The sequence below is a fragment of the Copadichromis virginalis genome, linkage group LG5 (assembly GCF_057382275.1).
Source record: "Copadichromis virginalis isolate Kocher_CV1m ecotype Utaka linkage group LG5, C_Virginalis_male_GT1.1, whole genome shotgun sequence".
Taxonomy (NCBI): Eukaryota; Metazoa; Chordata; class Actinopteri; order Cichliformes; family Cichlidae; genus Copadichromis; species Copadichromis virginalis.
The window spans coordinates 6,683,860-6,707,591 of NC_140622.1; the positions used below are offsets into that span (position 1 = coordinate 6,683,860).

General features: G+C 42.3%; 1 protein-coding gene across 2 annotated transcripts in view; it reads left to right on the forward strand.

Annotated features, from left to right (window-relative positions):
• The window catches only part of iqsec1b (IQ motif and Sec7 domain ArfGEF 1b), a 72,650-nt gene that overhangs the window by 41,027 nt on the left and 7,891 nt on the right, over positions 1-23,732 (forward strand). For both annotated transcript variants that reach the window (XM_085455653.1, XM_085455652.1), the window contains exons 2-12: positions 11,823-12,102; positions 14,246-15,507; positions 16,022-16,183; positions 17,075-17,197; positions 19,618-19,784; positions 20,279-20,418; positions 20,984-21,013; positions 21,176-21,301; positions 21,395-21,494; positions 22,366-22,527; positions 22,640-22,816. In XM_085455653.1, the coding sequence (XP_085311779.1) occupies positions 11,823-12,102; positions 14,246-15,507; positions 16,022-16,183; positions 17,075-17,197; positions 19,618-19,784; positions 20,279-20,418; positions 20,984-21,013; positions 21,176-21,301; positions 21,395-21,494; positions 22,366-22,527; positions 22,640-22,816 (2,729 nt within the window). The remainder of the gene's footprint in view (positions 1-11,822; positions 12,103-14,245; positions 15,508-16,021; positions 16,184-17,074; positions 17,198-19,617; positions 19,785-20,278; positions 20,419-20,983; positions 21,014-21,175; positions 21,302-21,394; positions 21,495-22,365; positions 22,528-22,639; positions 22,817-23,732) is intronic.

The following is a 23,732-nucleotide window of genomic DNA, read 5'->3' on the forward strand; positions in this document are numbered from 1 at the left end:
CCACCGCCTCCCCGTGAAGGCCACACGTGGGTGGGTTCTGTGCTCAGGGATTACAGGGCTGAAGTGGAGCCAAACAGCTTTAGAACGGGCAGCCAGACGCCCTGTCTGCTTTCTGGGTTGGGCCTGAGGAGCGCTCAGTTTGGGTTGTGGGTGGTGTGACCAGCTCCAACAGAGCACAAGGGCCTGGATCTTTGTTTTCACTTCTACATGAACGTATTCCCTAGCGTCTGTAAACAGGAGATAATTAGGAATGAGCTGGTACTTGTGAAAATATGCTACAGCTTCTGCTCCAAGTCGGTGTAGGTTAATGGAAAAACGGCTTTTATGGCTCCACTGAATTTTTGAAATGGTGCCTGTTTGTGTACGTTTAGTTCTGACCCATAATTAAAGTGAAGTGGCTTGTAAAAAGAATCAGTTCAAATATAATCTCATATTTCTAACTATAACAAAGACATTCTCAACTCTGAAAATATTTTTACTTCCTGAGTCACATCAGTGTTTCCCATAGAATTAGACTTTGTTGTGGTGGTAACGGGGGGGAGGGAGTGCACCGCAGACCATGCTTATTGTATAGCAACTGCAAACAAGGTTGTGTTTTACTCTTTGTGAAATCTTCCAAGCACCTTGAAAAGTGAGTTTTCCTTCTCACTTTTTTACATTTTTACATGTATGAAAACAGCTTGGTAGAAAAAAATGGGGGAAAAGGTGATTCGTTGCTGTAACTGAATGAGGTCAGCTGCTGATAAAATGAAAAGAAAATATTTTTAGAAGATCTCTTATTCAGTATGATCTTATTCAAGATCATATTCTCATGAATCACATTCAATGGAAGAGCTGTCATTTCTACCATACCTCTATGGTTCCTGCTGAATCACCTCGAGTGTGTCAAAACAATGCCTCAACTTTCAGGCACTCAAGTGTGGCAAGTGATCTGGTGATTAGCCGGGATTGTGTTGGTTTGGCTAAAAATCTCCTGAAAAGCTCTAAGCCAGCACACAAGTGCACTGTGGCACTGCTCTGGGTTCTCAGAAATTACAGTAGAGCTCAACATTGACAGTCTCACCCTAGAAGATGAATTCTTGGTGAATGTCAGACAAAAAGAAGATGCACTCTCTGAACATTCAGCCACTATCCGGCCTGGAAACCTCGGGTCCTTCAACCCAATCGTAGCTGGAGGAACAGCTCTCGTAACCAGTGATGCAACATTTGAGTCTGTTTGAAACAGAAGCTGATATTTGTTCTCTGTGCGAGAGTGCAACTCATCAGAATAGAACTTACAGGAAGTAAACAGAAACTAAAAATAGCAGCTCCATGGCTGTGACCAAGCTTCCTTAAGTTTTTCAGATGTGTCTGTAAAAATGTTTCCCTGCTATGCGGGTTATCTAACTGTCAGGTTATTTAACTAGCAATGATCTAACACAGGGAAAAGCATCAGGCCCCCAGATCTTTAAAGCTGATGATCTCATTATTTGATGCGACTTATTCATCACCTCTCCCTGTGAAAAATGTCTCTCCTCTGAGACTCTGCCTAGTGAATCCGGGTAAGCTCCCTGAGCTTCTAATCAGTGCTGCTGTTGTTTTAAACCACAGATCAGAGCATCTGGGGAAGGTGGACATGCAGACACATTTGTCTCCAGGTACCCGACTCACACAGACTGCTCAATTTACTTACCAAGTGAAGCAGAAAATGTAGTGTCTGTCAATGACTCTATTTTTGCCCCCGCTGGTGTCTCGTGCAGTATGTGAAATGTGCCACACCCACACAGCTGTGGGTGTGGCATGTTGTCATCCTGGCTGTATAAGGAGGTGTTGGTAGTGAGAAGAGCTAAGGTTTGCCTGCCGTAGACGGAGACTGAAGTGTGTGTAAGACGAGAGTAAGATCTGGTCGTTATAGTTGGACCGGAGCTGTCACACCCTCCGTCCTCAGCGCTGAGGAACTGGAAGTGATATAGGGATTAATACAAGGACAAGGAGCACTGCTGTTCCCACTTTGGAGTCTAGACAGAGTGTGACAGGTGTGTCTGTAACTCAAGCCCTTAAAAGAGCCATCCTGTGATGAGTTGTCACTCTTTAAACTCGCTTTGAATGCACTCAATTGAAACTGTTTGGCTGTTTGAAAAAGACCAGCTGCTTTATGAATTCCTCCGTGTGCTTTTGTGTCGGATCAATAAAGGGTAAACACACGAGGACGCACATACCAGTGCAGTGAAAAATGGGAGTTAACTGTAAGCACAGAAAAGCTAGCTTACCTTAAAAAACTGACAACATGTCTGTAAATCAACACATTTGTAATATTAATGTTCTGAGTTATTCCTGTCACATACAGACATTCAGATGATGTGATTCTGCTCACGTAGCTCAAAGGTCACAGGGGGAACCTGATGTAAGGTGGTGTGGGGGAGAAGTAGACAGCACTGGATGAATAATAAGATCTGTTGTGTCATATGTATTTTAATGGCTCACACAGTGAGTACTAAATTTTGAATTTTATTTTATTTCACAAACTATTGATTGTCTCTTAGTTGTGCTGAAATTTTAATATAAAAATTATATGTATGTCCTTGTTGCTTAATTTAGAGAGTATGTGAAAACTATATCAAGATGTAAATTGGTTAGCTTAAAGTGAGCAATGGTTCAACCTTGGAAATAGCTTGAAGGTCCAGCAATGCTACAGTCACACTAGCTAAAATAGTGTCAGTCAAACATGTTCAAACCGTCTTTGATGCATCGAGACGGCAATAAAACAAAAGCTGTACCAATCCGCCTGCGATAATACAGTGATTAGGTGTGATATAGCTGTGAATATCTCTTGCCATTGATTGCAAATTTGTTGCGTCTCCATACACAGAAATTCACATTAGTTAACATCTTAGATTAGGGATCCAGCTGGAACCCTAATCTAAGATGAATGAGAGGCAATCAGCAACTTTGCTTTTATATGGAGCAGGCAACACTTAAGATTATTTTAATGTTTTTACCAAGCTGCAGTGTGTTTACGAGTCCTTCCATGTCAGCTTATCGCACTGTCTCAAACTCATCTGGGAGGTAAGAATACATCCCATCTCTGTTAACTACTGTACCGTAATCGCTGTCACGATAGAGATGCGAGAGACCAAAATAACCCAAGGTCTGATCAAAGGCAGCTGGCTCCAACTGTCCCTCTCTGCATTCAAGCAGAGTGAGTGTTAAATGCTGCTGCTCTACCTTAAGCTGCGCAGTCATGATTAAAGCTAAAGGAGAACCAGGTTCCCCCGGCGATGTTCAGTGGGGGTGAATACTTTAATTAATAAATAATGACTCAGCCAGTGACGGGGACTTTGTGGGATTTTCAGATCTTATCCAGGTTTTTGCATCACTTGAGCTCAGTTCAGACCCGTTTTAGTTCAATATTCTTCTGCTGTGAAAACATTTCTGCTGCTAGCTGAGCTTCCCTTGTGTACCACAGATAGCAGTAATGAATGCTAAACTCTTATCACTACACTCTGCTGCACCATATATAAAACCTCCATAAGGGAGACATTTTGTCCTCTTTTCTAAGTTCTGTAATGGCTTATTCACTTCATACTCTATCTTTATTTTTACCTTTGACTTATTGTATTCAGGATTATTTTCCATTATTCTTTGTTTCCTTGAGGGGAAATAGGATATAAGATGTGTAACCAGAGAGGCCTTACAGTCCCAGCTACCACTGTTAGCTGTCTTATCACACTGCTTTACTATATGTGGTTGATATAATCTTTGGTCCACACCCATCTTTTTTGGGGGGGAGAGGTAATGATGTCATGAACCGGAAGTGGAGGGGCCCTCCTCAGGGCTTTAGTTTATGTGGTTGAGGTGGGAACATCATCAGCACAAAGATGCAAAGAGTTGTGAGTCAAACATTCCCTCTAAACTCGGATTGTTTGTTTAAAGGATGGTTGAGCCAGTCAGCTGGCTGAGCAGCTGTTCCTTGGGTAATGTTGGCTGGAAAGCTGTGGCTGTGATACTATCTTCTAATGCACACTTTCAAGGCCTTTGATCAGCAGTCCTAGAGAGCTGATTATCAGGTGCTGATTAAAGCTGAACGTTGGGCAGATCTACTGAGGTGAACTGATATTAATGCAATCCCAACTCCAGCTAAAACGCTATATCCAGGGGGTTTTTCCCAGGCCTCATCCTTACTGCAGTTCTCTCTCACCACCAGAGTTTTCTCCCTCTCTGTCCAGTTTTAACTTCTTGCCCCTTCCTGCTAAAGACCCTCCAAATCCATGGGACACTAGTGCCCCCGCTGCCACACGACCCAGTTTTCCTCTGGAGGAATTCCCTCCCTCTTCCTGCGAACGCCCCTCCTCACAAGCCGAGAAGGGAGGCCAGAGCTTTAGTGGAGAAGAGTTGAAGGAGAGGGGAGCCGTCCTCTGTCAGAACACAGCACAGTCAGCCAGCAAATGAACATTTAGCCCAGGGATGGAGTAAGCGAGGTCAGGGCGGTGATGGGTCTAGAGTAGGGGCTCGCAGGGTAACATGTGGTGTCTGCAGTGTGCCTCTGACAGGACTCAGTCCTTACTGGAGCTGGAGTCATACAGCTGGTAAGTGTGCGTGCTTGCTCTGAGTCTTTTAATAGCTGCTGGACACGTACTTAGCTTCTGATTTGGCTCTGAACGGGTCTCGTGATGCAGCTTGAACATTTCACTAATGGCAGCTGCTGTATTTAGGGGCCACTGCCAGCTCAATTGAAAAAGCATTAATAAATGTCCAACAAAACTGCTGGTACTGCTTATTAGATGAATTGCATTTAATGAAGTAGATTTTTGTGCCAGGGTGTAGCTGCTGATGAAGAAGCCCGCTTTGCATGAAAGCCTTTGATTTTCCCACTGAGTGCCAAGCAAGTGAATGCAGCTGACTCATATTTTACTGTTCCCAACTCAGTGCCCTCTAACTCAGGTTTCATCAAGTTAGGCTTAATCAGCTCACGATGAAACGTACAAGTCAGCGTGGCTGCACGGCAAACGTGTGAGTGGCAGGTCGCAGTAATTAATTCATCACTGCAGAGTGACACAGTGAGAAGAGACTCTGGTTTTTGAAGAAGTCACACAGCAGCACAGGGAGGATGTCTCCAGGGGAGGTGGTGACACCAGCACTGTCCTCGCATCACCTGCCCTCCCTCCCCCTCCCTCCCCCTCCACTTGCTCTGACACACCAGCGCCCGCTACCAACACATCATTAAAATTCTATCAGGCCGCAATTTATGCACTGTCATGGGACTCTGAGGCACTTTGTGAGTTTCTGATTCGAAACGGCAGCTGTAATGAAACAAGAGGGAAGGTGCACCCTGGAGGAAATGTGGGTGTGATTGTTTGTGTTAAGACTTCACGTTTTAACACCACATCTGGCACCTCTGCTGGACGGCAGGACCTCTAAACGTCAGGAAGAGGTTAATATTTTGAAATGGTGAAAAGAGTTGCGTAATGTCTTCAGTGGCTCCAGTGGAGTTTTCTGAAACCTGAGATTTGCGACGTCACTGGAGTAATGTTAGCTTGAACCAGGAGACTGAAGTTTTATCATGGAAAGCGGAAGAAGCGGCTGTTTATAAAACAGGGCGGGTCTAATGTGCAGAGCGTCTCACCGATTCAGCCACTCTGTAAATAAATCGTTCGCTTTGGACCATTTCTCAAATGGACTTTCCAGACAGGGAAGAAAACAACTCCTTACGTGATTTTCTGGGGTTGTCGCGATATTATTGGTTTGGGTTTGTGTTATACACACGTGGGTGGCTGTTATGTTAGGGCTTCCTTACAGCTCGTTACAGCCATGCTGAGGATTTCAGAGAACTTTGGCATCTAATTTAGACCAGGCGGTGCAGGAAGTTGGGTATTACGTGTAAGACCTTTGCAGTCCTGTTAAACACTCGTTATCTTATCCTTGACATGAAGGGAGAGCAGTTCTCTGATCTCGGCATCAGACCAATTTCTGCATGTATTTGCAGTCAAACTGACTGTTTCCAAGTGAAATCTGGCAGTAAGGCCCAGTATTATGTATCTGACTCCCTGACATAAGAGGAAGTTACACTTTCTTTACATTTCTTTCCACAGAAATGTAAATACCGTGACGTGCAATGTCTTGTCTCAGAGTGATGCTGAAAAACTGCTTCATGTATGTATTATTTCTAGGCTGGATTATTGTAAATAATTATTATCAGGCTGTCCTAAAACCTCCCTTAAAAGGCTTCAGTTGAGAGTACTGGCAGGGAAAGAGACAGCACATTTCTCCCATAGGGGATTCTCTTTATTGGCTCCCTGTTAAATTAAGAATTAAGTTTTAAATCCTTCTCGTCACATACAAGGTCTTGAGTAATCAGCCCCAACTAATCTTACAGACCTCATGATGCACTGAGTCTTTCTTCTTTGCTTACCTCTTTTCACACTCTCCCTTTAATCGTTAGTTATCAATAATTAGTGTGTCTTTTGCCCTGTCTCATGTTTCTTCCTGTTAAAAGGGAGTTTTTGCTTCCCACAGTCGCCAAGTTTGATTGTTGGGGTTTTCTCTGTATTATAGTAGGCTCTTTACCTTACAATAGAAAGTGCCTTGAGGTGACTGCTGCTGTGATTTGCCATTATATAAAGAAAATTGAATGGAACTGAATTATGCACGTCTGTCATAGTAACAGTGAAATATCTGCACTCAGATGCAGCTGTTTGTTGAATCAGATTTATTATTAACACATAGTAGAAAAGAGGTTGGATGGATATATAATTCAAACTAAGTATTCTTAAACTAATTTCTAAAATAATCAATGCAAATAAACAAATGCCTGCCGTACAAAGAGTCCTCCTGGGGGAATTCTGCTAAGGATTAGGCTCTAGGATTATGTCACGTGGCTGTTAGGCGTTTGTCAGTTGTCAACTGCATTCGTGTTTGTTCTGCACTGAAACTCATTCAGAAATGTTACTCGGTCTAATGTAGTAACAAGATGGCTGTCAATCACTGAAATATGAGCGGGGTGTTCAGATGTAAGGCTGAAATGTTCCACTGCTAACAGGATAAGTGAAATAGAAAGAGCTACTCTTATGAAAGCAGTTCAATTATTCAACTGGCTGACATTTTGGAAGCTGTAGCAGTGTGTTAGGTTGAAGCCAGATTATAGTTAACACAAGTGGAGTCCCAACACAGTAACACTGATACACTTAGCTTAAACAAATATCAGTGATCCGGGTACTTCCTGCTTCAGTCATGCTCCCCACAGTCGCTGCTGCACCTCAGTTTATGGTCCAGCACTGATCCAAACACGTACCAAACTGCGGTAGTGGAATTACCTCCATCAGCATCTCAAACATTGGAGGTGCCAATCCCAGTTCTTCCAGCATCTTTATGATATCTCTTTAGCAATAATATGTAGTTACATTCTTTTTAGAAGTTTGCTAGTTAATTGGCTACATGTATAACCTCTAATTAATATGCACCTATACAGTACTACAGTATGAAGACTGGAGCTATCTAGGAAGGAGATCCTTTTGCGTTTTCTAAAACCTGTCACACTCATTCTTCCTGCTCTGAACAAATCTCTCTCTCTCCCTCTCTGACTGCTGGGGATATTTCAACATATACTTCATATATGTTGAAATATAAGCAACATACTCTTCAGTCATTCTCATGCAACATAACCAGCTAACTGAAGACATCAGCATGCTGTAAGTGGTTTGAGTTTGGTGCCACGTTTCGAGCATGCCAAGCTCTTCTTCCGTCTAACGGAATTGATATTTCCAATTAAACTTCCTCTGCTGGAGCAGATGTATTATGGCCCGCCCTTCAGTCTAATTAAAGGGCTCTCTCTGTCTGATTAGATTAGTTCCTTTAAAAATTAAAAATGTGTTGAGGGTGCACAGGGAAGGGAATGAAAATGCTGAAAGTGGTTTTAAAATGAGCGTGAGTGTCCAGCTTGGAGAGCGGGGACGTTTTCCCTAATGAGAGATGTTATCACGTGACAGAGAAACTGTCGTTCATTACAGTGACTTGGCCAAATAAACATTATTGCAAAGTATCCCACAGGAATGTGCGGCCTTCCAAATTTGTTCTAAATGCCACTACTAAGCTATTGTTAATTTTAGGCACTTTTTTTTTTCCCCAGTACAAACTTGAGCTTAAAGTTTTGAAGAAGGGAGAAATAGTTAACGTAGCTCCTCTCAGTGTTTAAATATCTGTCGACTCACTCATCTCAAAGTTCACAAACTAACACAACCCTTCTTTTTTTTGTTTAAATGTTTTACACAGAGCAAAACAGGAACACAGTAGTTTGTGGTTTCAGGAGAAGTTACACCACAGCTGTTTTTCAGAGTTGTTTAAACTCCATACTAACCATGCAAGGACAGGAGTAGAAAGGTTTCCATGTCAGCGAAGCATTATTGGAACCAAATTGGAACTTGTCCAAAGACTAGACTGAAAGAATAAAATTGCACAAACAAATGTTAGAAATGGACTTCTCAGATTGTGTGGGTCAGAGTAGAGCGGACACCTCCCAGTGTGGAGATGAACACACATTTGGTTCTTTAGAGCATCTGAACAAATGAATCATTTTTCAGATTTATCTCAGAACACCACCAATATAAAATGTAGCTGTTTTGCTTTGATATGTCATATTTCTCAGCAGAAGTCTAACTTATGTGAATGTAGCCCCATTTAAATATCATCCTCTTCAGAATGATGACAGGAATCATTAGTCTACCGCTTTGACCCTATCCTGGATGTCAAATCTCTTTCCTGTTCAAACTTTTACTTCACCCTTTATTATCTAATTTTGACACATTCTCCCACAGAGATGAGCCTTTCCACCTCACCCATCACACTGATGACAAAAGGAACATTTTTGTTTTAAGAGAAAACTGCTGAAATCTGGTCAAACTGATTATGCATTGTTTTTAAAGTCAGACCCCACCACGTCCTGGCTTGATGAAGCACTGACACGTTTCTGTCTCTGACTGACTGTTCAGGTCAGATGGTACACAGCCAACAATAGGCCAACATCCTGCAACATGGATGTCTTGTTTTTTCTGACATTGCCGTTGTGTACTGCTGTGTGAAATGAATTGATAATGAAAAGCATATCTGCTAAGTGTTTCTGGATGTCTCACTCCTCATGCCAGTGCAGTAGTTGGTGTGATCTTTTACAAATCACGATTGCACATGAAGCTATTGGCAACTTTCTGATTTGTGTGATGTCTCAGCCTGGTTGCTGGTTGCTGGTGGACTTGTAAATTTGCTTCCTGAGGGCCGAAAAAGAGAGTCTGTCATGCAGAAATAATTGTTTAGGAGATGCAGATGAAGAGTAACAACCATGGATGCATGTTACAAAATATCAAGAATTGGGGAACAAATGTTACATCCCATTCTTCTGCACTGATACCACAGAGTTTCTTAAACAGCAGTTCTCCACATACAGAAATATGCCTACACACTATGTATAAGCAGCTGGGCTGTCCTTTAAGTACCCCACTTGAGCCAAAACACATCAATGGTCAGAGGCCAAGCTCTAGGCTAATCTATTTTTCAGGCCTCCCCAAAGTGAGACCTCACCAAATAAACCAAAAAAAAGTCATGATATATACCACATGTGGTTCTTAGATGGAGGTGGTGAACAGAGGGGTTCGCAGCCAGCCTTAATGATAGGCTTGTCTTTTTTTTTGTTGATTAGCAATTTAATGTAGTGTTCTGCCTAATTTAGAAGTGAGCTCGACTGCAGTTGACGGCTTACACTAATAGGAAGTAGCAATTGGAGTTGTACTATATTATACCTGTTCTTGTAGTGTTGATTGATATCTTTCACAAAACAATGTAGACACAAAAATTCAGTTAAGCTGTCTCCAGTGGTTGCTGTCTAAATGATTAGTACTGAAGAGCAACTCAGACTCATATGTGAGAACTACAACAAAAGATACAAGTGTAGTTGTGCACCATGATTATTATCCCCACCTCACTGCATATTAAGAGGCCACCAACCTGAGGTGTTCACCAATTGCTTCAGTGTGATCTCCTTCTTGTTGTTTTTGCAACAAATAATTCCATGACTACATTCACGGGAAAATGGCATGTGCAGAAAGCAAACCAACTGCATGCATGAGAAACATTCCACTGTGAACATATCAGCAGTCACCTTTTGTTGGATTGTATTTGCAGTTCAATCAAAACCACGGCATTTAAAGAGAGGCAGCTATTTCATCTGCTGTCATTTATATTTGGCTGTGTAGCTCTGTTCTGGGACCTCCACACATGTGCATACATGGAACACCATGGAGTAAGAGCATCAGCAAGACCCAGTGCAGAACAGAGCAGGAATCAGTGACATGATGGCATGAAAGGAGGAGCTGGGGTGGAGGGGGATTGCAAAGCTAATGAACCTTTAGTAGTTGCAGTAATGCTTAAGTAGTAATGCTTGTTTAAAGGATGTAGAGTTTAAAGGATGATTCATGTCGTGGACCTAAAGTCATGTCTCCCAGCTGTAAGTCATTAGAATACCCATCAAAGCTAGCCAAACGTCTTTTTTAAACACCTGTATTAGGCTAACAGGTTTCCTTTAATTTTGTCTCTGCCATTAGTATTTCAGCTCCTTATGGTAAGTTCCCAGTAGATATGCCCTTCCTGTTTTGGTAGCCATCATCATCATACAAGGTGATAAACAGAATTGCATAGTAAATGTGTGACTGATAGGGAACACGCATGTTCTCATTATTATAGCCACTACATTGTGAAATGAACATTTATTCCAAAATGAAGAAGTAAAAAGAGAAGTAAAAGGAAGCCTGCCGATAGCAACTTTAAAGTGAGCCACACAGCTGTCCAGCTGTATGACCGACACGCTGCTGTCACCTGCAACTCTATACTTTGTGTTTTAAGTGTGTAGATAGCAGTGGATAGTATAAGCCGTAAATGAGCAAAAAATGATTTGCAACTATTGGGAGGGAGGAAGTGCAGTTTCACTTTGATTCATGATAGATTCATTTGCCATCTTTTTTTTTTTCTATCGTCAGCAATCCTCATTTCAGCTTCCTTCCTTTTTTTGACTAAAATGTTTATCTGCAGTCTCATAAGCATTTAATGTCCTTACATTGACATCCAGTCTTGTACAAAGAAAAAGTTTCTTAAATCAAACATTTGTCAGTGGAGAGGAAGATCTCACTACGTCAAACATTCAAAAAGCAGTCAGATCAGTCCTGTAAGGCAGAATCTTTGATTCTTTACAGGAATACTTATGGAGCTGTCTTTGAGAATATATGGTAGAAAATCACAACAGTGTAAGATGTGTGGAGACCAGCTGTATGCTGGGAGAACCGATCTATAGTCTGGAACGAGCCGGTCGGTCATTGCCAGTTTATCCAAACTGATGTTTGAACTTCTGTGAGAGAACAAAGGTCTGTATTGATCTCAATATTCAAGGCACTACTTCACATGCTTTAATCAGTTCTGACATGGTGCCCCTTTGTTTATAGTAAGATTGGGTTTCTGATAATGTTGTGGTAATTTCAGCATCGGTGGAGTTAAAGTGTGTCTTTAACAGTCAGCTTTTATTCACAGTCATTTCATTTGTTTTAATTAAGACATAGTGCCTCGCTCGTACGGCTGCTTGGGATAGCCTGAGGTTTTTCCTGCTCTGGAAAGAGAATGTGTAAAGACGACAGGCTGCACACTGACTGCTGCTATAAATTCACTCGCTCGCATTTATACCCTGCCAGCAGTATCAAAGTTCACTTTTTCCATCTGTCACGTGCTCTGTGCTGACACACACAAGGGAGTGTGTGCACTCAGGAAAATGACTAAGCAGACTAACTTGGCGTGCTCTCTGTGTTTGTGTGCCGCAGTGTGGAAGGTGATGCTCCAGGAACTGAAGTGGGAGCTTCTGTGGACCCTAGTGGTGGCTACAGTTGTGTCCCAGTGACCCACAGCGGCGGGCTCGGCCCCGACCACCTGGACAGCCAGCTCTACGGGCACATCTTGCTGCCAGGCCACCCACGGCCCAGACGGCCCAAGCTTCAGCACTCTCAGTCCATCCTCCGCAAGCAAGCAGAAGAGGAGGCAATCAAGCGCTCCCGCTCGCTGTCAGAGAGCTATGAGCTCTCATCTGACCTACAGGACAAGCAGGTGAGACGGGAAAGGGCCACACTAACTTAAATTTGTTAAAACTTAGAGTAATGAGTAGCTTGAACACAGAGGCATTATGAGCAGATGTGTAGTAGATCCTAGTTTTTCGTGGCACATCAAAGGAGAATTATTAGCCAAAACTGCAGTTCCCTGCCAAGGTTTTTCCATTTTTCACTTTCTGACTGATTCATTCTGAAAGTATAAAAACAAAACTTCTGTCAACATTAAAAAAAATTGCAACCTGTTGTTTGCTGCCCACCATTATCTATTAGCTTTACACCCCATGATATCTGATGTGGTGCATCAAGTCCTTCTAGTTTGGAAGTCCAGTTAGTTTGTAATGTGTATTTAGGGCCGTGCAGACTGTTACAGGCTTTCAACACATAAAAAATTCATAGTCAGAGTCATTTCTTTTTCCAGCAGTAGTAGGCATGGATGGTTTGCTTGGTCTTCAGCCATGTACTAAGGCTCCACATGACAGTGAATCCCTCCATTTTTTCCAGAGGACACCAATAACTTAATTAGCAGCAAAATTAGGCATCAACACAGTCAAAGGGTCCTGTTCAGTGACTTAAATAGGAGTAAGTTGAGCGTATATTGAGATTTGCTACCATCCTCAAGTACCGTACTCATTAGAGGAACTGAAGTTTTTGGCATTTTAAAGTCGACTTCATTGTTCAGCCTCAGAGGTTGTGGCTTGACCACAACATGGAGAGGACTATGGGTAGTGGAAACCATACAGCGTATTATCTGTAAGCAAGCCCAAAGAAAAAGCAGGCAACTAGGCATTAAAGTGTGTTGCTGAGTAGAATTTGAGACTCTTGTATAAGGACATGACAGGAAAATATGTGCATGGCCTTTAGAAGAACTACATAAAAGATCATCTAGTGACTTTGGTGACCCCAGTAGAGAGCATCATTCCCTCCTTAGCTCTGGTTGTGTGCCAACCAAACAGACTCACAGCATAGTTTGTTTATATAGAGTATCTAGAGTCTGTTTGCATTTATTTATTACTTCTATAGTTTCATATAGCTGAAGCCCACAGGAAAGCACTAAGAACTTAGAATGAACCAGAAAGACCAGAGTTACTAAGCACACTGTCAAATGTAGCTAAATGCTCTTCTGAGTTATTTATCACATGACACGTCAAACTGTCATTGTTTCAAAATAATAGTGTTTCAATAATAAATAGCATCTGTATGACATCTATATTAGTAATACATTATCGATAGGAAATGATATCACCGCTTAATCCTTTTGTCACTGCTTAACTTCTTGCATTGAAACTTCCTGTCATGTTCCATTTGTGGCAAGTATAAACCCACTCGCCTCCTTGGCCGTCCCATACAGAAGTGGTATAGATTTAGTGTCATTTTTTACCCCCATGAGTCCATAGGTGGAAACCAGGTCAGTGTAAGCGGTACGGGAATGAGAGGGGGACAATGCAATTCAGCCCTGACATTATTCTAATTAGAGGCATATAGTTTGAGACTTTTCAGTATAGTCATATACAGAATACAAGACAGGATACTGTTTCTCTCAAGCACTGCAATGATTCAGTAGGATTTGTTCTTTTCAGTTTCAGAGAAAAAAGCAGTTTCTGGTTATCTTACATTTATGTTAATGAACTAAAGTGGTCATACAGTTAGAAAATGTACTGTTTCTCATAAAACAAGCCACCTGTACCTATTGTGCTTACAGGCTGTGGCGTACAGACACACATTTTGTTGTTTTGGACAGAAGGATTAGAATCCTTGCTAGTTTTTTCAGAGCTTTCAGCTGTTACTCCCAAGGCTTCATTCAGTGAACAAAGCTTGTTTAGTTATTGGTGTTAGCATCTCTTAAAAATAATGTGGTCAAGTGTCTTTAATTAGACTGTGTGATCATAGATGAACCATCTTTATCATAACGATGTTTTTTGTGTGTCAGACAAATATATTTTGCCAGAGAGCTCAGGAAATTAGCTTTCTGGGTTTTCTTATTTTTGTTTAGTTTTTGGTTTTTTGCTTCGGTTGTACCATTGTAGGATGCTTTTGCAAGTCTCAAGTCTCGTAAGAACACGTCTAAAGGGACTATTGAGGAAAGTGTTCCCATGTTTCCAATACGTTTTCATTTCTCTCAAATTCCCCTCCTTTCCCTACAGGTGGAGATGCTAGAGCGCAAATATGGTGGGCGTTTCATAACCCGGCATGCTGCCCGCACCATACAGACAGCTTTCCGCCAATACCAGATGAACAAAAACTTTGAGCGTCTTAGAAGCTCTATGTCTGAGAACCGTATGTCCAGACGGATCGTCCTATCCAATATGAGAATGCAGTTTTCCTTTGAAGGACCTGAAAAAGTCCATAGCTCCTACTTCGAGGGAAAGCAGGTCTCTCTCACAGATGATGGCACTAAAATTGGTGCACTAAGGCAGTCAGACCATGGCGGGGAGATGGGTGTGCAGGCCAAGACCCCCACCACACAGAGCGACTTCACAGATGCCATCACAGAACTAGAAGATGCCTTTTCAAGGCAGGTGAAATCTCTAGCCGAGTCCATAGATGATGCTCTGAACTGCCGCAGCCTACATGGTGAAGACAGTCAGTCAGAGCCAGGGAGAGGCCTCCAGGATATGGACAGAGAGGTCACCTGTCAGGTGAAACCCTCCCACAGCGCCTCAGAACACCGTAAACTCGATGAGATGACAGCGTCTTACAGCGATGTCACCCTGTACATCGACGAAGAGGAGTTATCACCACCCCTTCCTCTTTCTCAGTCTGTAGACCGGCCCTCAAGCACAGAATCAGACTTGCGCCAGCGTTCGCTCAACTCCTCACAAGATTATTGGTCTCTTGCTCATAAGGATGAAAAAGGGGACACCGATACCAGCTGCCGCAGTACACCTTCCTTGGAATGCCAAGAGCAACGTCTACGGGTAGATCACCTACCCTTATTGACCATAGAGCCTCCCAGTGATAGCTCAGTGGAGCTGAGTGATCGTTCTGACCGCAGCTCTTTAAAGAGACAGAATGCCTACGAACGAAGCATCAGCAACCAGCAGAGTAGCCCTAAACAAGTCAGCCACAGCCTGCCACCTCGAGGGCCTTCCAGAGAAGAAGACACTTCCCGACATCGATCGCGACAGCTGGAGGCCCATCTGGCAATCAATGGTACAGCAAACCGGCAGAGCAAGTCAGAGTCGGATTTCTCAGATGGCGACAATGACAGCATCAACAGCACATCGAACTCCAACGATACCATCAATTGTAGTTCTGAATCCTCGTCCAGGGACAGCCTGCGTGAACAGACGCTCAGCAAGCAGACGTACCACAAAGAAACTCGCAACAGCTGGGACTCACCTGCATTCAGCAATGACATCATTCGCAAGAGGCATTACCGCATTGGCCTAAATCTCTTCAACAAGTACGTCCACACGATAGAACGTCACTTAACACATGATACATTCACACTCTTTGGCTTGTTCAAATTCGATGCAGTTCATTTCACATGACTTACAAAATGGGATTTTTGTGTTTGTTTTGTCTTAGAAACTCGAAATGAACCTCACATTAAAATGCAATGAAGTTGTTTGGAACAAGAACTATCTCTGCCTGTTCTGCGTAAAGTGCAAGCAAGCTTCAAACTCATTCTGCTCCAGTTCGTTTGAGCCCGGCTGAATCTGTTTAATCATTGCTGATTGTGGATTTGGTTGCTTTCTGAGCCCGCTATAAAATGCCTTTTAATCATTTGTGATCAACACCGTAGAGAGTTGTAACTCTCTCCTGGCTTCCCTACGTCCTGTCCCTCATGCGACACACATTTGGCCGGGTTAGGAGCGCAACGGGATAATCACAGATTTGGAATGTGTCCTCACCCACTCTCATTTTGCCTCTTTCTTTTTTGGTCTCTCTTTCTCTACTCTTTCCTGTGTCTCTAGGAAGCCAGAAAAAGGCATTCAGTATCTGATAGAGCGAAACTTTGTTCCAGACACTCCGGTGGGTGTGGCCCACTTCCTGCTCCAGAGGAAAGGCTTGAGTAGGCAGATGATTGGCGAGTTCCTGGGTAATCGGCAGAAACAGTTCAACCGGGATGTCCTCGAGTGAGTCTGCAGCAGATCATGCCGGTGTACTCTTTTGGAATATTTGTATTTGAGGATGAATCATTTCAGGCTTTTGATTTAAGTTGCCAACTATGCCAGTGCACAGAATGTTAGTTTATTTGCCTCCTGGGAACATAAATATAAATCATCATTTAGTTGCACATAAGGTTGGCAGTTTGTAATTTACCCTCATTCACACTGTCTAAGGACTATATAATGACTCAAGTTACATGCAGGAAATAAGCAGAAATGGAATCCACTCAGGAAATTGCCATGATGCTCAGATAAACATACAGATCCTCTTTATAGTTTCCAGGTTTTTTGATATGAGAGAGCAGTCGTATAGATTGTCTACTCTCCACTCCTTTGTATCATTCCAATAGTGCCTCATGCTTTAGATTGCACAGACTTATCTTAGACCCACTTGAAATACACCAGCTCTGTCAGAGCCTATTGAGATTCATTGGAGGATAAGGCCAGAAAAGGTCCGCTGGTGTCAGTTTGACAGGCATAACTAAAGGGCTCCTTGAGAAAATGTCTATAAATCCAGACATGCAAGGTATCACTGCTCTGGAGTGCTGAGTCACAATCCTCTTCTCAGCAGAGGAAGAAATGAACATTTCTTCTACTTAAGTAAGTGTCAAGTGAGCAGAAAAACTCTTGCTCCCTTTCATGTCCTGCATATAATCTGAAAAATCAACAGCAGATCAGCTTACTCACTGACAACAGCCAAGTTTGTAGTCATCCTTAATCTTAAACTTCTGCAACTGTTCTTCACCTACGTGGCCAAAAAAAACCCAACAACTTCTAAAATATTCTCAGTTGAACTGGCAGGTGCTTGTTACACTCCCAAACTTCCTGCTCACTGTGAACTCGTGTGTTTTTCACCAGCTGCGTAGTGGATGAAATGGACTTCTCAGCTATGGAGCTGGATGAAGCGCTCAGGAAATTCCAGGCACACATCAGAGTCCAAGGGGAAGCACAGAAGGTAGAGCGACTGATAGAGGCCTTCAGGTAAGGCATGCTTTTAAAAGTTGGGTGCAAAACCATGGCTTTAGTTCCCAAACCAATGTAGGTAGCTTAAATCTAAACCACTTCATGTGCCTTTCTGTAGAAAGGAGGTGTAAAATGATGTTTTTGCAAATAGGGTCATACATCAATTTAGACTAACTGATTATGTGACAGGATGGTCATTATGGGGTTCATTGCCGTGTCTAGTATTTACCACCAATATAGCGTTTATGATTAATGGATAGCACAAACCAGCTTTGCTCCATTTCAACAACACCATTATCCTCTAAAACAAAGGTGACACCAAAAAGTCTAAATGTAACGGTCGCGAGCAGAAAGCAATAGAGCGGTGCAAAGCCATTTCAAATCCAGACTTTTGTTCGACCAAGGCATTGTAGAAAATGATTTAGAGAAAATTAGTTCAAAGAGTGAAGGAATACCTCCCTCAGGGCTGCTGATAGATGTTGTTTGTGCCTCATTTACTTTTCCAAAACTTCCAGCAGAAAAGGTGCCCTCGTGTGCATAGAGAATTCGCTTCGATCAGCAGTGAGCAAGGACATTTCGGCCTCAGTAAACAGCACAGTTACAGGGGAGATAGTGATGACTGCTCATCTGGTGCTCACCTGCAGCCATATCCAGATATGAGTACAAGCTCCCTTTGTGGTGGTTCAGAAATTGCCCGTGTAATACATGGAGGCTGTATTGACAAATGTTACTGTACTTGCACATTATTTCTTTGACTGCAGAACAGATAGCAGAGAGCTCAATATTAATATCAGGTGAAGCATTGATACCTATGCCCCGAACTAATCGCTTACAGGGAAGCTTACACCTTTACTTTGCCAGTAAGTTGTCTTACTGATGCCTTCTTATCAACTAGCTCCTATGTTCAAGCAAAACATTGCATTGTAACTTTCCAGAATGCATCTAACATAAGTCAAAGTGAAATTGATGTAATATTATTTGTGTTATTTCAGTAGCATTAAGGTCATTTTTAGAAACTGGCTCAGGTCTCAAGTCTTTGGGTAGTCTAAATGAGCTAATTAGTCTAGCGTGCTAATTTTAGCATATTGTCACCTACTGTACGTTAGTCAGTACTGATGCATTTGGTATTTGGTATTTGGTATTTATTTATTTATTGTCATTGTCAAGAACAATGAAATTGCGTTTGGGGCTTCCATACAACCCAAAAAAAAGAAGAAAATAATAAATAAATACCCCTTAAAACCCAAGTGTACATATTTAACCCAGTGTGACTCCAATGCAATAAGACAATCCTTAGCAATAATGTTCGTAGAAATTCAGACAAAGACCTGAGAAACATGACAAAATACAACAATGCAACCCATTCAATATTATTGTACTGTGAGATATGATATCAGATATGATAGTTATCTATTTAAGAAAGAGGGGGGGGGGGGCAGGAGGGGGAAGAGAATAAAGATATGATGCACCAATGCAGACCAGTTCATTGCTATTAAGAAGTTGGATATGGTTATTGTCCGTGAGAGGGGGGCAGAGAGTTCAGGAGCCTCACAGCCTGTGGATACAGGCTGTTGGCCAGTCTGGATGTTCTGGCCTGTATAGACCTGTACCTTCTCCCTGAGGGCAGCAGATGGAAAAGGTGGCGCGCAGGGTGATGTTGGTCCCGCAGGATACTGTGCACCCTCCTCAGACAGCGAGTAGGGAAGATATTACTGATCTCTGGCAGACTTGTTCCAATAATTCTGCCAGCTTCTTTCACCACCCGCTGGAGTGCTTGCTGATCGGCCTTGGTGCAGCTGGGGAACCACACTAGAAATCCATACGTCAGAACGCTGCTGATGGCACAGTTGTAGAAGTTCAACATCAGAGATCTGGGAATGTGTGCGCTCCGCAGTCTCCTCAGGTAGTAGAGGCGCTGTTGGGCCTTCCGTACAACTGAGGTGATATGGTTGCCCCAGGACAGGTCCTCGGTCACAGTTACCCCCAAGAATTTAAAACTGCTCACCCTCTCCACCGCCTCACTGCCAATGAAGAGAGGCAGATGGTTGTTATGACCCCTCTTCCGGAAATCTACAATGATCTCCTTGGTCTTTTTGGTGTTTAAGACCAAGTTATTGTCGTGGCACCATGACTCTAGTTGTTGCACCTCTGTCTGTTAATGTAATGCTTATATTTAGATGTAGACTATGTAAAGACATCATAGTAAATTCTTATAATACATACAATAGCTCTGTTAATATATTAGTTTATCTAGCTAAAGTTAGCAATGGCTGCACTTTGATAGCACAGTTGTGCTATTAAAGTAAATAGTTTTGCTTTTGTCTGTTAGGGGTAAATATAGGTGGATTAATGGCCCAAATATTAATTTACACACATATTGTTTTTATCAGAACAATGATTTTTGCATTCAGTTTCTGCTCCTTACATATTCTTCCCAGCCAGCGTTACTGCATCTGCAACCCCGGTGTGGTGCGACAATTCAGGAACCCCGACACCATCTTCATCCTTGCCTTTGCAATCATCCTCCTCAACACTGACATGTACAGCCCCAACGTCAAGCCTGAGAGGAAGATGAAGCTGGAGGACTTTGTTAAGAACCTTAGAGGTACTTTGTTCTCCCTCACTGCACCACATCCAACGTTCTGTCACAAAACCAGTATTCCCCTGACACATTACTGTTTCTCTGAGGATAAATATTCATCTTAAAATTGAGTTTTGTGCATGCACATTGCCTTGATTAATGGCCATGTCAATAAGGTATTTATTTTTTTGGAAGTCATGGCCAAGAAAGCTTTCCTGTCGAAGCAAAGTACTTTTTAGTTGTCCTCAACAGATTTTGAGGGTATTAGGAAATGGCTTTATGGCATGACTGAATAATTTTTCTGCCTATTGAAGTGTCTGTAATTAAAGTACAGTATTGAATGGAGGAGAAAATACTTGTCCACAAAGAGCTTTGAAGGACATTTCTGTATGTATTTTGAGATACATAAGCAATGCAGCAAGTAAGTATATTTAGAGGTTTGGCTTGCATAAATCTGCAATTTAATCATTAATCCCTCTTTTTTTCTCTATTTCTCTTTTCCTCTTATCCCCCGGCAGGAGTCGATGATGGGGAGGACATCCCCCGAGAGATGCTCGTAGGGATATACGAACGGATTCGCAAGCGGGAGCTCAAGACAAATGAAGACCACGTTTCCCAGGTTCAGAAAGTGGAAAAGCTAATCGTTGGAAAAAAGCCAGTAAGTTGGAGTTTGACCTTGGACAGCTACATGTGAAGTGTAACTCCTTTTCCTTTAAAAACCTCCACTCAAGAGCTGAATCCAAGCAGGAGCATTAACACTAAATTACCCAGTGTGCCTCTGAACTGCTATAGTGTGATGGTTAATTCATGGCCAGCTTTCTTCACCGTGCGACCCTTCAGGGCTACTATACCATTGTGAATTACTGCAGTATGTTGTTTGCCCTGAGTACCAACCACAAGAAAAGTCTGAGCTAACAAGCTGTGTAAAAATGAGATAAACAGCCTCGCTCATAATGATCTTGAAGCCGTTTATTTGAAAACTACTCCTGTGAGTCGATACCTGAGAGATGATCCTTATGATGTCATGACCATTATGGGGGACGGAGTCGGAAAAGAGGAAAGTGAAGGACTCTGGCAGCGTGGTTCTGTCATCCGTAAAACTGTTTTGGTTTTTAATTTGGTCTTAAACATTGCTTGAAACTTCTTATCATTCTTGTTGCATACATTTTCACATGTGTCCCTCAAGCTCTGAAATGTGTTTTGTTTGATTTCTTACTCCTTAGATTGGCTCTTTACATCATGGTCTTGGCTGTGTAAGTATTTCCTTTCAATTATTTTCATATTAGCACTGAGTGGGATTTTTCTGTTATTCCTCAAGGCTGTATGAGGCATAAAGTTTGAAGCAGCATGTTTGAAAGCTCTCTGTGAAGCACCAAGAGACAGAATAAGAAATTATACTGTATTGTGTTGTGCAGGTACTATCTCTACCCCACCGGAGACTGGTCTGTTACTGCAGACTTTTTGAAGTGCCCGACCCCAACAAACCTCAAAAGTTGGGCCTGCACCAAAGGGAGATCTTCCTTTTCAATGACTTGCTAGTGGTACGGCAGATGTTACTTTCAGTAAAAAGAGAACAAACTCTGTTTTAGAGTGAAAGACTCTTAAAAAGAGTGTGTGCTTTGCTTTTTTCACAGGTTACAAAAATCTTCCAGAAGAAAAAGAATTCTGTGACATACAGCTTTCGACAGTCCTTCTCTCTTTATGGCATGCAAGTCCTCCTCTTTGAGAATCAGTGTAAGTAGTATTTGCATGAAGCACTCACTGTGATATAGATGTGTGTCCACTGAGAGTCCCCAGACCCCTTAGTTCTAGGAACTAATGTTAGGGAACTAATGTTAGGGAACCACAAGTTTCTTCAGCCCTGTTTTTGGTCTGATCTCATAACGCAAATTGATTAGCGGACATTTTCAGAAACTATTACTTTTAAACTGCATCTTTTTAAATTATTATTACGAATGTTAAAGCTGACTTTCTCATTGTAGGCTGTTGTGTCAAATTTCATTTCATTTGATTCGTTTTTATTTATATAGCACCGACAAAAGTCATGCTTGAAAATCCGGTTTGATGCCTTTCTATGCAAAAACTTCCTAGACAGTTCAGGACTTCCTCTGTAGCTCCATGACTTTTCAAAGCTAAGCGGGCACAAAAAATAACTGTTTGCAGTTGCAGGTTCTTATAAATGGCCAATGGACACTAGTGGGAAAATACAAGAATACAAATGAACAAAGTCAAAGATCCCAAATGTTCCATCAACAGAACCTCCTAAACAAGGACTGTTTGAAGGTTAAACTCTCGCACTTAAACTTAAGTCACATGGTTCCTTTAACAGAAATCCCAATGGGAAAGTCTATTGGAAAGTTCCTTTTTGATGGATAACAGCCAACCTCAGAGCTTGCCATCATGGAAACTTTGAATTATATCTATAATCCAAGTCACATACTCCACATACACATACTTTAATATCCTAAATCTGTTGTCTCTGATGGTAGTTCTGATATCCCGCAGCTGGTTTCAGATCCTATTATGTCCTACTGGTAACATCAGTCCTAACTCTAATAGACTTCAATAGTATAATGTCTGAAATGTTATTTTCATCATTCTTTAGACTATCCCAATGGCGTTCGCCTGACTTCAGCCATTCCTGGAGCTGATATCAAAGTCCTCATCAACTTCAATGCACCCAATCCTCAGGACCGCAAAAAGTTCACTGATGATTTGCGAGAATCTATTGCAGAAGTCCAAGAGATGGAGAAGTACCGGATAGAATGTGAGTAAATTGTTCCCATTTTTTATAGACGATATCAGCAGCTGTCTCGCATCAGTAGAAAATATGTGGAAGCCAGGAGTATATGGCACATATGTATTTTCTCCTTGCACAGCTGAGCTGGAAAAACAGAAGGGCGTGGTGAGGCCTAGCATGTCCCAGAGCTCCGGGTTAAAGAAGGATGCAGGAAACGGAAACCTGAGCCGAGCAAGCCTCGACGACAGCTATGCCATCGGTGAAGGTCTGAAGAGAAGCGCCCTCAGCAGCTCCCTACGCGATCTCTCAGATGCAGGTAAAGTCAGGGGTTGCCATAGTAACATGCTGTCTCATCCCTCATCTAGGCTGAGTAGATTGTGTACCTGTGCTAGATGCTGGCATGACACTGTTTACTCCTTCTGGATGTTAATCGATTTAGAAACTTGGAATACGGCATGGCGGCCATCCTGCCGGTACAGAGTGTCTGAGCCAGTGAAGCAAGGAGATAGAGATGGGTGTGTTTGCTAATGGGCCTACGTATAATTTACCAGAGGCTATCAACTAATAATCCTGCATCGCAAGGGGGAGGAGGCAGAGCTATGTAGGTCAGTGCGATCAATTTGAGAGTCTTAGCAGTAAGAGGAATTAATGTTACCATTCAGGCGGGGTGTAGACAGTCGGCTCTGCACAAGCACACTCAATGACCTCAAAGTGAGGAAGCAACCTCGAAGACTGAAGTGAGCTGTCGTTTTTTATCAGTGTGTCTTTTTGGTAAATGAGGGGACAGCCTTTAAAAGCCTGATCAATATCTGGATTTCGGAAGCCTAGATGTTCTCGGGGAACGTTCTCTATCTTTAAAGGGGAGCTCTACACATCTACCAGTACCAGTTATGAGGAGAGCCACAGTTTTGTGGGTGTAATAGTTCCTTTGAGAATTTTAGACCATCAGCCTGAGTCAGTAACATTCATTGACATTCCTTAGTTAGTGACATTGAGTTTAAAACACTGAATATTGCTTATAATTGCATATTTTAGCCCCTGATTTCACCCAGTCTTTTTTAGAACTGTCCCTTGGGAGTCTTTCATCTTAATGGACATGAGAATCATTTTCTTGCAGTCAGATCAGTTGTTTTGCTGATGGGAAGGTTTCCTGCCAGCAGTGACTCAAGTTGACTGCACAGATTTATCTCTGACCTTGTTTCGGAGCAGTGTCTTGTTCCTTTCCCATTTCC